This window comes from Echinops telfairi, unplaced genomic scaffold, assembly GCF_000313985.2.
Source record: "Echinops telfairi isolate 266 unplaced genomic scaffold, ASM31398v2 ScPeMD7_2;HRSCAF=8, whole genome shotgun sequence".
NCBI lineage: Eukaryota > Metazoa > Chordata > Mammalia > Afrosoricida > Tenrecidae > Echinops > Echinops telfairi.
This window is the reverse complement of record NW_022103898.1, coordinates 228139-244159: the sequence shown is the minus strand read 5'-3', so window position 1 is coordinate 244159 and position 16021 is coordinate 228139. Positions and strand designations below refer to the sequence as shown.

At 46.1% G+C, this 16021-nt stretch overlaps 1 protein-coding gene and 1 pseudogene across 2 annotated transcripts in view; both read right to left on the bottom strand.

The window, feature by feature from the left end:
• Positions 1-16021, bottom strand: part of SYCE3 (synaptonemal complex central element protein 3) — a 26115-nt gene extending 10094 nt beyond the window's left edge. The window contains exons 1-2 of one of the 2 annotated variants that reach the window (XM_004700211.2): positions 15942-16021; positions 2058-2166 (exon numbers count right to left, since the gene is read on the bottom strand). In XM_004700211.2, the coding sequence (XP_004700268.1) occupies positions 2058-2166 (109 nt within the window). In that variant the 5' untranslated portion in view covers positions 15942-16021. The remainder of the gene's footprint in view (positions 1-2057; positions 2167-15941) is intronic. The other variant, XM_045292853.1, reaches the window with a different exon arrangement.
• LOC105978414 lies at positions 8066-8435 on the bottom strand (annotated as a pseudogene).

Genomic DNA, 16021 nt, shown 5'->3' with positions numbered 1-16021 from the left:
ATAGATCTATTTCCCCATTGTCATATATAAATATATTTACATATGTACATGCTTATATTTAGACCTCTATAAATGCCCTTTGCCTCCTGGTTCTTTCCTCTATTTCCTTTTCCTTTCCTCTTGTCCCACTGTCATGTTCAGCCTTCATTTGGGTTTTAGTAATTCCTCTTGGTTACATTGCTCTTGATCAAGCCCTACCAGGCCTCCTACACACTCCCCACTATCGGTTTTAGATCACTTGTTCCCTTGTCCCTGGGTTTGTTCACACCCACTTCCTTTCCCCTGCCTCCCCTGCTCCTGCGTCTCCCCACCCCCCGTTGTTTTCTCCTCCAGATTGCTCATCTCTACTATCTTATCTAGGTAGACATGCAGAGATAATAATATGCACAAAAGCAAGGCAGAGCAAAACAAAGCAACAAAAGAAAACAAAACAATAACAAAAACCAATGACAAAAAAAAGCCTATAGAATTCAGGACAGATGAACCCTTCGGGACCAGTAGTAAGAGTGGTGATACCAGGAGGGGGGAGGGAAGGTGGGGTAGAAAGAGGAACCTATTACAAGGATCTACATATAACTCCCTCCCTGGGGGATGGACAACAGAAAAGTGGGTGAAGGGAGACATCGGACAGTGTAAGACATGACAAACTAATAATCATTTATAAATTATCAAGGGTTCATGAGGGAGGGGGGAGGGGAGAGGAAGGTGAAAAATGAAGAGCTGATACCAAGGACTCAAGTAGAAAGCAAATGTTTTGAGAATGATGAGGGTAACAAATGTACAAATGTGCTTGACACGATGGATGTATGGATTGTGATAAGAGTTGTACGAGCCCCCAATCAAATGTTTTTAAAAAGCCTATAAATAGTTCAAGGTCTGTTTGACCTTTAGGAATGTTTTCTGGTCCAGTCTGATGGGGTGCCATGCTCTGGCCTCAAAGTCAATTTTTGGTATTCCCCGGGGACTTCGTTGCTCTGCTCCCCTTGCTGTTCTGTTGCACGCCCTTACTGTTTCCCCTCGGTGTGCTGTGCTCAGATTGGGCACACTTTCTGCACTGTGTCTCCAGTGTTGTCTCCCATGCGCTACATGTCAGTGAGGGACATCGTGTCTCATAGCGGGGCCGGCCCTATGGTCCTCTCTGTGCATTGGCTGCAGGAATATCGTCCTCTGGGCTTGGTGGGCCAGGATGTGCTCCACTTCTATGCCTCCCCTCTTCACTTGCTGATCAAACAGGTCCCTCTCCCTGAGCTGTAGTTTCAGTGCTATCCTCTGATGCTCCTATATTCTTAATGAGCAAAAAACAAACAAAAAAATAGAGTAAAGAAATGTTAATGGAATTGTTGCCCCTGCTGATTACCACTAGTGGGAACATAATGACCAAAAGACCCCCAAACTTTACCAAAATGGAGAAATTTGTTAAGGAACCCAGGTGCCACAGTGGGTTATGGGTTGGGCTGTTAACCACAAGGTCAGTAGTTCAAATCCTCTAGCTGCTCTGCAGGACAAAAATGACACTGTGTATTCTCATAAAGATTTATGGCCTTGGATACCCTAGGGAGTTCTACTCTGTCCTAGCGAATCACTGGATTGGAATCAACTTGATAGCAGTGGGTTTGTTTTTACTTTATTGCTGCTGTTTATTGTAGTTCCCATTTCAGTGTTCAACCTGACCTAACACTAGTCAAAGAAATTTGTTCTACTTAATGACTCACCAAAAGAAATGTTCCAATTCTATTTACAGTGTCACAGTAGCATCGTTGACCACTGACTTATCATTTGAGCTGTATCAGGCACTGTGCCAGTTACAAAAGGGGGCCACTATATCTGTCCTGAAGAAGGTAGTGGCTGGTAGCAGAAATGAGGTGCAGACACCCATGGACTGGTTAGATGTAACTCAAGGCATTGTTCTGCTATCAGTGTCCAGTGCTGGAGGCCAGCAGTTGCCTTGCACAGAGGCTGCAAGCGGGCAGCACAGCACTTGATTTGAGCTTTGATGGGTGGGGAGGGCCTGGGTTATAGGAAAGAAGGGGAGGTGCCTGGCTGGCAAAACATCTTACCTGAGATTTTCTCCATCTCTTCCAGTAGCTTTTCCAAGTCCTTGTTTAGGTCTGACAGCATTTTCAGCATATCATTATAGTTTATGTCCGCAGGGTCAGAATCAGCCATCTGGTGGTGAACATATGGAACTTCCATGAAACAGGCATGGGTTTCGGTTCCAGTGCTCGCTATGATGATGCCGGGTGACTGCATTCTCTAATGCATTCTTCCCATTTCCAAGTGTGGGCCAAACCACCCACCATCCTTGTAGGGAAGCTACAGGTTAATGCGACTACATGTAAGTGTGTGTACACATGAAGATGCACGTGTGCCAGTGTATGTAGGCAGGTACCTGCATGTCTGTGCACACATGTGTACATATGTGTATAAAGCTCATGTGTATATGCATGCATGTATGCAAGTACATGCTGTGTGTACATGTCTACTGGTGTATATATGCATGCTTGTGGTGCACGTGTACACATTTGTATGTGCATGCATGTATGCCTGTGCAGATGTTAATACACATCTGTGTGTACATGTGTACTGGTGTATCCATACACTGTATGTCTGTGTGAACATGAACATGTGTATATGTGTAAACATTTATCATGTACAGATGTCGAAAAGTCTGTGTGTACACGTGTACTGGTGTATCCATACACTATTCATATCTGTGTATACATGCACAAGTATGTGTGTACAGGTGTGTATGTATGTCTATATGTGCTTGCATGTACATGTGCATTTCATATATGTACGTGTGTGAGAGTGCTAAAGGCCCAGCACAGAGTCTGTTCCACATTAGCAGTCCCTCCTGCCCTCTGTCTCCTTGAGCACAAACATGACTTCAAGCACTGCTCAGAGCTGGGATGAGGAAAGTGGGAGGTGCTTCCATTGGTCCCAGAGTGTGGCTGGTGACAGCACAGGACTTTGTTATGGCAAAAACAACAACTGTGGTGCTGACTCTTTATGAGAAGACTCCTCTCTTTTCCTTAAGGAATGTACAGCACAGCAGCGATTAAGTCACACACATGTCCCTACCCCAAATGACAAGACAGTGCATGTCAAATGCCACAGTGGACAGACACACACACAGTAGCTATTCCCACAATATAAATTAGTAACTATGGGAGTCTGGAGGAGGGTAAGTTTAATTTCAAAATAGGAAGGGAAATCTGCCAATTTTTGTTTTAATTTCAGCGTGCCTGTGCAGGGTTGTCTTTTGTGTTTTAAGTGGTCGTCACTTGAATGGCTTGCCAGGAGGGCTCCCTTGGATGGATGCCAGAGGTGGTGCCACAGCCTGAGGCAGAAACCTGGAGTCATCTTTCAGCCTCCCTCTCTCAACCACAGACCTAGTGAGCCACTAGGACACATCACTTCTAATGGTCAGTGAGCAGATACTGAACCATTGGGCTGTGGGATGCTGGAGACACTGTGAGTGAGCCTTTCCTCATGGGGTTCTCTGCAGGCCCAGGCCTCAGAGTCTGTTAGCAGCTCCTGCTTTACCGAGGTGGCCCCCTCCACTTTCTCCCTCCATTCCCCCAACCCCACGCCCCTCAGGCTAGAAGTCTGAGCTCACACTATGAGCCAGACACCTGCTATCATGGCTCCCTGGGTGCTGCAGCCAGCCTGCACACCAAAGCCAGCACCTCTGTTTGGCTGGGGGTGGGAGGGGTGCGGCTCAGGGAGGGAGAGATAACACAGGAGTACACACACAACGCAAAGAAGATACCTTCTGTTGTGCTAGTTTTCCTCTAGGTGGAAAGGGAGGCCCTTTCTTGGGGATAGGGGCACTTTCTTTTGGAAATCTGGGGAAGTCCTTTCCAGGAAATGACCCTTGAGCCACCTGAGGATCTGAGAAAAAGCTCCAGCCAGGCCGATGACTAGAACAGGGACCTTAAGCAAGGAGTGGTCCTGTGAGTTTGAGGAACAGAAAGGCTTGCAGAGTGAGGCTGAGGAGAAGACACATTTGAAAAGACATCAGCTAAGCAGGCAAGGATGTGGGTCTTATTCTGCGTGTGAGGGAAAGGCACCAGGGGCGGGGAGCAGGGAACGTCATGCTTCAGCTTTGTGTTAGGCTAGCGATCTTGGTTGCAGTGTGGAACATGGACAATCGTAGAAGGTTGAGGGAGGCAGGAATGGGAAGGCCAGTTAGTTAGGAGAACCCGCACAGAGACCTAGAGCTGATGGTGTCTTGCACTAAGGTGTTAATGATATAAATGGAGAAGTAGAAGCATTCTTCTGACAACTGTTTTGGTCTTTTCTTTCTTTCTTTTTTTGGTCATTTCTTCTTGTCTTTTTAAAAAAATTTTTTAAATCATTGGAAGAAGGCTCATCAACAACTTTCAGGATCAACAGCCACTACTGTGCTTATTTGAATTGGAGAGGGTTTGATGCACTTACTGCTGAAGATCAAAGGCTACAGCCTCCAGAATGGATCACTACTCAATGTAAAAACAAAAATCTTCACAACTGGACCAATAAGCAACATTATGATAAATGAAGAAAATACTGGCGTTATCAAGTATTTCATTTTAGTTGAATCTACCATCAGGAGTCATGGAAGCAGCAGCAATCAAACAATGCATTACATTGGACAAATCTGCTGCAAAGGACCTCTTTGAAGTGTTAAAAAGCAAAGATAAAAAATTTTTTCTAAAAAACCTAAAAAAAAAAAAAAGTGAAGATGCCCCTTTGAGGCCTAGGGGGTGCCTAAACCAAGTCAAAGCATTTTTAATCGCCTTGTGTGCGTGTGAAAGCTGGACAATTAGTAAAGGAGACTGAAGCAGCACGGAAGCCTGGAATGACGGTACTGACAAAGAAGACGGACTAAACCCCGAGCTGCCAGAAGAACAAACAACTTTGTCCTGGAAGTACTGCCAGGCTATTCCTCGGATGCAAGGGTACTGAGAGTCCGTCTCATGCGCTCTGGAAACGGTACCAGGACGAGTCCCTAGAGCATGACATCATGATTAGCAGAGGTAAGCTTAAATGACGAAGACCTTCAGTGAGCACACTGGACATGGCCACAACTGTGAGGCTGGCACAGAACTTGGCAATGCTGTTTTCTTGTACACACGGTTGCTTTGAGTCAGAAGCTCCTCAACAGCACCTGACAACAATGCCAGGAGGATGCAGGGTATAGGCCGGGCCAGGATTTGATGTGTCTGGGCCTGCTGGGGTTCCAGAGAAATTCAAGCTGGCCCCTAGATTCGGTGAAGGAGCCCTGATGCTGCAATGGGTGGGAACTCAGTTATTAGCCCAAAGGTCAGCGCTTTGAATCCATCAGCATCGCCATGGGAGCAATGATCTGGTGATCTGCTCCCATCAAGATTAGTCCAGGAAACGCTACAGGGTAGGCCTACTTTGTTCTATGGAATTGCTGTGTGTTGGAACTGACTTGGTTGCACACAATTATTTTGGTGAAAACAACTTGTCAAGTGGTGGTATTGATACGCTGAATTGGGGGCAGCTGAGATTGAAGCAGAATTACAAGGAATACCAAGAGCTCTATTTTGAACGTCTTGATAGAAGATGACTAACGGGCCTCCAGATGGAAACCCAAGGAGCCCGTTGAATATACGGACCTGGAGTTCAGGAAAGCTTGGAGTTATGGTGAGGTTCTTCCTTTCACCTGGGCTGCTGCCACAGCCTCCTACACGTTCTTCCTGCTTAAAGCCTTGAGCTTGATCTCATTTCCAGGCAACTCTCAGAATGATCTAACCATGATATTCGGTTTAAAACCCGGCAACAGCTCCCTAATTATTTCAAGATAAAGTGCAGTATATTTATTATAACTGCAAAGTCCTTCATAATTTAGCTACTGAACCTATGGTCTCATTCAGTTCTAAGCTGCAACCAAATTATTAAACAAAGCCTTGAGAGATCCAGCATTTAATTAGATATCACTTAATATGTGCTAGTCATTATATACTTACAAGAGACAGGATGAAAAGGATCCATGAATAGAACTCAAGACTTTAATTGTAAATCTTTACATTTTCTTAAATAAGAGCAAAGAAATAATGAATTAATTCTACCATCTGGGTCGTGGCTACAAAAATCGGTGTGAAGGAAGAACCGTTAGGTAATGACCCAATTAAAATCTAAGCCATGTTGGCTACTTTCCTTACTTATGTTATAATGCTGTTTATTAATTTTTTTATCAATCCATTATGCTAGATTCTAGAAATACCTAGATTTAAAATCTTGGTCTCATGGAGCTTATATCCTGGCGTGTAGGGTGGCGGCAGTACAGACAGTAAACCAGATGAACAAGTGAAATAATTATAATGAAGTCTTAAGGAAAAAGTCAACCAGAACTGGGGCAGGAAAAGGTGAGTGTGTGCTTGTTGATGGCTGTAATTTAAGCAAGTGGGCAGGGAAGGCCTGATGTGATCCTACGGTCCAGGAGGAAGTAATGAGCCACGTGGATATTCAAGGAAAGTGCCCTCTGGGCCTAGGAAACAGTGGAGCCTGTGGACACTCTGGAGAAAGAGCCATGAGACTGATGTAACTGGTATACAGTCAATGAAGGGGAGAACAATAGGACATAGGGTCCGAGTGTAGAGGCAGGATTATGGCGAGTCTTGTGGGACACTGAAGAGGCTTGGACTTTTGCTCTATAGAGTAGGTCTACTCTTGTTCCACAGGATTGCTATGAGCTGGAATTGGGAGCTTATGGAGTGATCATTTGATTTATATTTCAGTAAATCATTAGGTTGAGACTAGATTGTATGGTCTAGGGCAGAAGCAAGGACATCCATTAGATAGCTACTAGAATGATGTATGTAAAAGATAATAATAGCTCAAGCCAGCATAAAAGTAGTAGCAGTGGAAAGAAGTGGGTTGATTCAGGATGTGTTTTTAACCCAGTACCAACAAGCTTTTCTGCTGAGTTGGATGTGGGCAAGAACTGAGAAGTCAGGGATAGCACTCAGGTTGGGCTAGAAACTTATACTCGATGAATGTAGAGGCTGTGCTAGCATCATCAACAAAGAGCTCATTTAAAACCAGCAGAATGATAATGCTTATTTAGGAAGGTGGGAAAGCTTATTAAGATAATTTAGGTATGATAAAATATATGAAGTTTATAATTAAGTGAATTTAATTAATTTTGTAATTGGGACAAGAAAGGTAATTAAAACCACTTTAAATGGTACTACCAATTCGGCTAAATTTAGAAATACAGTTAGTTGATAAATTATACTTAAATGATTAAAAAAAGAAGTGAATTTTGAAATTCGTAACTTTAGTAAAATAAATGATTTTTTTTTTTAAGGGTGGAGACAGACCCAGTCATGGACACGGCGGCCTGCTGGGTCTCCTTGCTTTATTAGTTTCCAGCCGATCTGTTGGGAAAGTTGGAGAAGGTGAGGCCGGAGAGGGGGAGGAGAGGGGGAGGCCGCCACCAGGAGCTCTGGATGTACTCTCCTGGGGCAGGCTTGGCAGGTGCAGACTGTGGGACAAGACCTCCCATGCCTCACCAGGGACTGGTAGGGAGACTATGGATCAGTGGCTTCTCTGATGGAGACCTGGGACTGGGGGTTGTGCCATGGGCCTGCATGCCCCAGCAGGTCATGGACCATCAGTGTCCTGGTGAGCCTGGAAGGATTTGACCAGAGCGATCCATGCAGTGACCGGGCTGGAGCCGCCGACTGGGATATGGCCTTGTAGTGGTTGCATCTGCTCACACAACTTAGGGGGTCAGCATGGGCCCTGGTGAGGTCTGGAGCCCCTTTGGGGCTCATAGGGGTGAGACTAGACAGGCAGGGAGGGGCCGCCAGGTTGAGGAGAGAAGCCAAGGGTGTTATGTCTTTCAAGACACAGACACCCTAAGACCAGAGTCCCAGCCTCGAGCCTCGGAGGCCAAAATGGACCAGCCCTCGGCCCCATCCTGGCGCAGGGGGTAGGGTGGTCAGAAACCACTACCCCCCATCCAGCCCTCCCTGCCTGAAGGTCAGTAGGCTGTAGTTCTAAAGGGGGGTGACTAATGCCTGTGGCTGCTTGGGGTTGGGCAGCCCGCTTACTTCCCCTGGGAGGCAGATTTGTTGCTTTTAGGGATGAACTTCAGGGAGCTGCAGAATATTCAGAAGCGGGACTGCCCCCGCTTGGGGCCATCATTGAGGAACTTGTGGCCAAGCCTGTGGCCGCATTTACCGCAGGACACCTTAAAGGCATCAGGCTGATGGCGCTCGGGCCGCTTGGCTACACTATCATCGTGGATGGTCTCCGTGAAGGCTGGCCACGGTGACAGTGCTCGTACTTGGAGCGGCTGGAGAACAGCTCGTGGCCGCACTTGGCACACACGTAGACACCGGGTTCAAAGTGATTCTGGAAAACCTCGCCCCGGAGAAGCTGCAGAAAGACATAGTGCCACCAGGTTCCCGTCCCACTCTCACACTCCGACAGCTCCGAGTCAAAATAAATGACTTTTTTCAACCAAAGTAAATATTTTACTAGTCTTTCTTTGCTTAAAAAACTGTCTCCAACGTCACGAGAGCTCACACTTAACACACACCCTCGGCTTTGGCTATTACCAATACAATAGTTAATGTGGACCTCTACATGCCAAGGATTGTGAGGATGGCGTAGGAGGGCAGTGCTGCTCTCTGTTGTACCCAGGAGTGTTAGGAATTGACACCCATACCAAGCAGTATTAAGAAACTGGAGATCTAAAAATGAAGAGGCACATAGGCCTTGTCTGACCCTCACATCAATCTTGTAAACAACAACGTTGTAAAACTAAGATGTTTCAGGGAGCAACAGCCATTAATCCCAAACGTCCTTGCCCAGTCCAAGCCAAAGCATTTTCATGGAAAATGGCCTTTAGAGCCACTTCATTAAGAAAACTCTGAAGCCACCCTTCTCTCTTGCCTTCATGCCTTGCATCATTTTTCTGCCTACTGAAATGTCCTTTCCTTTTGCTTGTTAAGATTCACCTCAAGGTCACTTCTTCTAGAAGTCTTTCCTTCTAGTTCCCAACAGTCACCTCTGAGGGTTGGTCCACACCTGTTTTGCAGTCCCAGTTCTTCTGCACCTACTTCTTTTTTTAAAAAAAAATTGATTTCTTTTCTGTACCTACTTCTAGCAAGACATTGTTCCAGTATTTTAATCCTTCTAACAACCCTATAAAGTCAAACTAAAAAACTCATAGCAACCCCATATGGCAGAACTGAATAGCCCCTGTGAAGTGGCTGGTGAATTCAAACTACTGACCTTGTGATTAGCACAAGGGTGCTCAAACTTTTTAAACAGGGGCCAGTTCACTATCCCTCAGACCCGTTGGAGGGTCAGACTATAGTTTTTAAAAAAAACTATGAACAAATTCCTATACACACTGCACATATCTTATTTTGAAGTAAAAAAACAAATGGGGCAAAACCCCAGTGGGCCGGATAAATGTCCTCGGTGGGCTGCATGTGGCCCGTGGGCCGTAGTTTGAGGACGCCTGGATTAGCAGCTCAATGTATAACTCACTATACTACCAGGGCTTCTCCCCAATAACCCAAACTATTCAATGTCATCAAATTGATTCCAACTCACAGAGGCCCTTTTGGTCAGAGTAGGACAGCCCCTGTGGGTTTCTAATGCTGTATATCTTTAGAAAGTCTCATCTTCTCCCAGAGTAGCTAATAGTTTCAAACTGCTGACCTTGAGGTGAGCAGCTTGGTGAGAAGCCCAGGATGCTTCTCTTCCTCCCCTCTAAAGTAAGCACTATTCTATTCTAATTTAGAGAAGAAGAAGAAAAAGGCCTAGAGAAGCGAATGCAATTACCAGACAGCAAAATGCCTGAGAACTGAGCCCTGGGACTTGGCAGATGGCCGTGGTCTTGAACACTGAGGTGTAAGAAAACCAAGTATGATATTTCAGCATATATCAAGCTGAAAGAATTGAGGAAAAATTCCAGCCTTGAGTTTCAATATTAAAAGGTTGTATGGGTAAAATACTGACTAATGAAGGAAGCATCAAAAGAAGACGGAAGGAATACACAGTCACTATATCAAAAAGAGCTAGTTGACAGTCATTTCAAGAGATAGAATATAATCCAGAACCAGTGGGACTGAAGGAAAAAGCTCAAGCTGCACTGAAGGTATCAGCCATAAACAAGGCTCCAGGAATTGATGGAATATGAGGTGTAATGCTCCAACATGCTGATGAAACACTGGAAGCACTCACTAGACTATGCCAAGAATTTGGAAGATAGCTACCTGGCCAAATAAGTGGAAGAGATCCATATTTGCATCCATTCCAAGAAAGGTGACCCAGTCAGAATGAGAAAATTATAGAACAATATCATTTATATCACACGTAAATAAAATTTTGCTGAAAATCATTCAACACTGATTGTAGCAGTAAATTGACAAGGAGGTGCCAGAGGTTCAGGCCAGATTCAGAAGAGAACATGGAACATGGGATATCATTGCTGATGGTGGGTTGGACTTGACTTAAAGCAAGAAATATTAGAAAAATGTTTACTTGGGTTTCATTGACTATGGTAAGGCATTCGACTGTGTGCATCATAACCAACTACGGGTAGCACTGAGAAGAATGGGAATTCCAGAACACTTCGCTGTGCTCATGTGAAACTCATACATGGATTAAGAGGCAGTTGTTCAAGCAGAACAAGGGAATACTGCATGGTTTAAAATCAGGAATGTGTCAGGGCTGTATTCTCTCACCATACGTAGGCAATCTGTATGCTGAAAAAAAGAATCAGAGAAGTTGGCTTATATGAAGAACACTACATCAGAACTGGAAGAAGGTTTATTAATAACCTGAAATATGCTGATGACACACCTTGCTTGCTAAAAGTGAGGAGTTCAATCATTTGTGGAAAAAAGATCAAGGGCTGCAGCCTTCAATATGGATTGCAACTCAATGTAAGGAAACCCCAAATCCTCACAATTGGACCAATAGGAAACATCATGATAGAGAAACAATTGAAGTTGTCAAGTTGATCTTATCTTGCTTGGATCCACCATCAATTCTCATGGAAACAATAGTTGATAGACCAAACGATGCATTGCATTGACTAAATCTGCTGCACAAGATCTCCTTAAAGTGCTGAAGGTCAGATATCACTCTGAAGACTAGTGCACCTTACCCAAGCCAGCACATTTTCATTCGCCTCTTATGCATGTGAAAGGTGGAGAATGAATAAAAAAGACTGAAGAAGAATTGATGCTTTTGCATGACGGTCCTGGCAAAGAATATTGGAAGCTCCACAGACTGTCAAAAGAACAAACAAATCTGCTGGATGAGGGGCAGCCAGAATGTTCCTTAGAACAAGAATGGAGCGTAGTCTCTGGAAAAGGGCTCCATGCTTGGTCAAGCGGAGGGGTAGTGGGAAAGAAGAAGGCCCTTGATGAGAGGAATCGGTACAGTGGGTGCAGCAATGGGCTCCAACACAGGACCAGGTGGTGTTTCACTCTGTTGGACACAGGTCACTAAGAGTTGGAACTGACTCGACAGCACCCACCAACTTGTGCCAGGAACCGTGATTCTCAAGGAGAATTGTCTGACTTCGTGTTCACGAGTGCTATTCTTCTCTTCGTACAGATGAGGGAATTGAGGATTACAGAGATAAGCAATAGAACGAACATTTATCTGACTCAAATCAGTACCTGCCTGGTTCCACAGATGGCACTCATCAGCACTGTTTTCTTTTCTTTTTTTTTTTTTTTAACATTTTATTAGGGGCTCATACAACTGTTATCCCAATCCATACACACATCAATTGTGTAAAGCGTATTTGTACATCATTTCTCAAAACATTTTCTCTCCATTTAAACCCCCGACATTAGGTCCTCATCAGCACTGTTTTCTTATAATGGCTTCTGACAACACATAGGATTTCACCCTGCCAGAAGGGTGGGGCAGAGGAGGGAGAAGAGTGGGGGTGGTGTCTGGATGTGGAAGGGGTCCATTCCATTTCAAGAGGCTTGTGAGGAAAGCACTCAGAGTATCCAGGTGAAGTGGTTAAACAAGCAGTTAGACTCTAGAGTTAGAATCTTGGCGGGAAGCTGAGCGAGGGAAAAACAAGAGATGGGATGGTGGCTTAGATTATGAGAGGACATGAATGTTCAAGGGGGAAGAGAAGGTGGACTTGGAAGGAGCTCTGGGAAAACATTAGCACTTGAAGACAAGGAAACCAGTCCATTAAAGGCACAGAGGAGCAGTCTTGAAGAAGGGAAATTGACTAACTTATTTTGTTTATTCAACCAATATTTACTGAATCCTAGATGCAGTGGACTATACACTGGGCTTCTAGTCACAAAGTAAATAGTTTAAACCCACCAGTCACTTCACAGGGGAAAGATGAAGCTGTCAGCTTTCATAAAGATTTACATCCTCAGAAACCCACAGGGACAGTTATACTCAGTCTTGTAGGGTCGATATGAGTCAGAATCGACTGATTTATTGATTTTTAGGGAATGATTTCAAGTGTGAGGAGTATACCAGGGAACTAAACAGACAATAGTCCCTGCCTTCAGGGGGTGGGGGAGGCTACATTTCAGTCAGGGGAGACAGGCAGGAGGAAAGATGGATACAGAAGAATGAAGTGGGAATAGAAATTTCAGATATGGCAGACAGGGAACTCCTCTCTGACCAGTGACACCTGATAATAGACCTGAGATGCAGTGCATGCAAATCCTATGGCTGCATCTGTGAGGAGGAAACAGCAGAAAGGGGCCTTGGGACTAAGTGTACTTGGGTGTAACTGAAGAAGAGCAAGGTTAGTGGTCAGGGAGGAGAGAGTGTGAAAATACAGGTAGATGGTTAGGAAGGATGTGGTAGGACTTTGGCTCTTATTCCAAAAGACAATGTAGGGGTTTGACCAAAGAAGACATCATCAGAAATGTGATGTAAAAGGATCACATTGGCTGCTATGTCATGAATAGACAGATCTTGAACTTGGAAGAGGGAGACCAGAACGGAGAGTGCTGCAGAGATCCGGGCAACAGAAGACGGGGCTTAGATCCAGTTGTTCAAAGTGAAGACAATGAGAAGGGTCTGGGTGCTGGACACATCTTGAAAGTGGAGCTACCGGGGGTTTAAGTGGAGAGAAAATGTTTTGAGAATGATGAGGGCAATGAATGTACAAATGCGCTTTACACAATTGATGTGTGTATGGATTGTGATAAGAGTTGTATGAGCCCCTAATAAAATGATTTTAAAAAAAAAGAGAGTGGAGCTAATGGTATTTGCTGACATCTGGAAATAAGAACCTGTAGTACGGGTGAAAAGTCTGGTTGAACACCCATACTTGTGAGTCATCAGAAGAGAGGCGATATTTAAAGGCATGGGGCTGGCTGAGGTCATCTAGGAAGTGAGGGTGGGTGGAGGAGAGGCCGGAGTTCTCCAGTGTTTAGAGTTGGGGAGGAATCAACAAAGGGGACAGGAAAACAGCCAGTGAGTTACGAAAAGAACCAGAAAAGCACACTGTCTTGGAAACTGAGGGAAGAAAGTACAAACAGCCCGTTGTGCCCCTAACCAAGTAGCTGCAGGGCTCTAGGAAGCACCACTGGATTTTACCATCTAGAAATCATCACTGTCTTTATAGTACTCTATTCAGGGAGTGGCAAGAGCAAATGCCTGATGGAAGTGTGCTTAGGAGAAGGGAAACTCACAAGCTTTGCTTCATAGAGAAGAATCACAGGTGTCTTTTCTAAACTGGGAGATAATGCACCAGTGTCACATACTACAAAAGGGCCAGTATCTGATCTTGGTGTCCCTGGTCATCTCAAGTGAGACCAGTTTCAGGAAGTAGTAAAAGTAGGAACAAGTTTTCCATAAAACAATTAATGGAACATTAGACAAAGTAGATAAGGCATGTCGATTTAGTTGAGGAAGGTTGAAGAAATGAGACCTGGGATAACAAGATTTTTGTTCTCTTTTCAATTTGCGAGGTGAGAGATTTTCATGTTCTGAGTGCTGCTGTGGGCTAGGTATTGGGACTGCTAATCACAAGGTTGGTGGTTCCAAACTACAAGCCACTCCATCTGAGGAAGATGGAGTTGTCTGCTCCTGTAACGATTTGCAGTCTCAGAAACCCAATATGTGAGCTGGAATAGCCTCAATGGGTGGTTAACTGTGGAAATAGAGAGTTGAGCAGAAAAAAACAGGAGATAACCTATGGATAACCGATAGTGAAGGGACTAGCCTTACCTGTGAAAAGGGTCACCTCTCGCTATGAAGTCAGTAAGGAGATGGGGTGGAAGGAAATAGGTAAGGGCCTGGGTAAGACAGCAAGGAAGTGAGGGAGAGCGTTGACATTTTGGGCTTTCTGATCAACATCCCCCTTAATAACAGTTAAACATTTTTTCTTCTAAGACTAGATACTCTTGGCCTGAAGAGAATGATGAAGGTTGGAAAAGCTGTGAGCATCCTTAGAGGCATGTAGACATGCAGCAGAGAAGCAGGGCATGCAGATAAAGATGGAGTGGTCAGGAGGGGCCTGCAGTGTTCTCAGAAGTCTAGCATGGCACAGAGTTTACAATGTGTGGTGGTGGAAGGATAAGGGAAGGGCATTGGGGGCACATGTAAGAGTGTAAGGGCTAAAGTCAGGTAAGGTGATGGGTGAGGAGGAGGTAGAGGGACGGAAGATCTTGCAGTCTCTGCAAGATGAAGCTGGGCAGGTAGATTGGGGCTAGAGCATAAGACAGCTAGGAGGGTGGGAGGCTGTGGTCTGAGTGACACTGGCTCTGAGAGGAGGGCGGCTCTGGGGAGGGAGAAGTGGAGGAGTTGAGGTGGATGAGGATCACAGGGTTAGAGCTTGGGGTAGCCCTTGCTGAGACTGTCAGAGATGTTGGCAGTCTAAATGGAGAGATGGCCTGGGCTAGTGGCGAAGGTCAAGGGGAGGGGGGGGTAAACAGTGGATTATGGGTCATAGAGCACAGAGGGGGGAAGGGGCCTGGGGGTGGGAATCACTTTGGATATGAAAGATTTGAAGCAATGGATGTCCTGGGGACTGAGGACTTTTCAGAATGCAAGCCCTGGGGTTTTGTTAGTGACCTGAAGGTCTCTCCTGGTATGGAGAATTTCAGAGGGGTTGGGAGTCCCCTAGGGTGGGAAATGTGAAGGAACCAAGGTTCATTTCTTTGTGATGGGCAGGCAGAGGAGGTGTGGGGTGCAGAATCCTGGAATGGGGGAGGACAGGGAGGGTGTGAGGCCACACCTGCTTGGTGTGCTAACAGAGGGGTCGGGTTGGCAGGGTGAGGCGGACAGGGGAGGTAGGTGGTGTGTGGAGTGGAGTCAAAGGTGGGGGGCCGGGGGCTGGTTGTGGGTCAGGAGGTGTGCGGGACGAGAACTGGTGACATTGTATAGGGTTTTGGGGTCTTATGGAGTGAGGGGGCAGGACAGGGGGTACTGACTGTGAGAAGTAAGAAGGGGTATAAGGGCCTGAGGAGTTTGATGGTTGTGAGATGAGGGGGGTGAAGGGTGAAGGGTCTGAGGGGTGAGGGGCCTCAGGTGTGAGGGTTGAGGGTGTCTGAGGGGTGAGGGGTCTGAGAGTGATGGGTGAGGGGCCTGAGAGGTGAGGGGTATGAGGGGTGAGGGTCTGAGGGACTGAAGGGTGAGGGGGGAGGGGCCTGAGGGGGGAGGGGTCTGAAGGGTGAAGGTCTGAGGGGTGTGAGGGGTCTGAGGGGTCTGAGGGGTGTGAGGGCTCTGAGGGGTGTGAGGGGTCTGAGGGGTTCGGGGCTTGAGGGGGGAGGCGTCTGAGAGTTCTGAGGGGCTCGGGGCTCGGGGTCTGAGGGGTCTGAAGGGGGAGGCTTCTGAGGGGTAAAGTGCCTGTGAGGAGGGGGTGAGCGGCGAGGGCCTGAGCGGGGCGGGGGCTGTGGGCAGAACGACGTGAGGGGGAAGGCTGGCACCCATGGCGTTTGGGTCCAGGTGGAACCTACCACGCAGGTTTGGGCCTCCAGCTGTCACGACGCTCACCTCCTGTTCTGCCCACGCTTGGTCGCTCGGCACGTGGATGCTC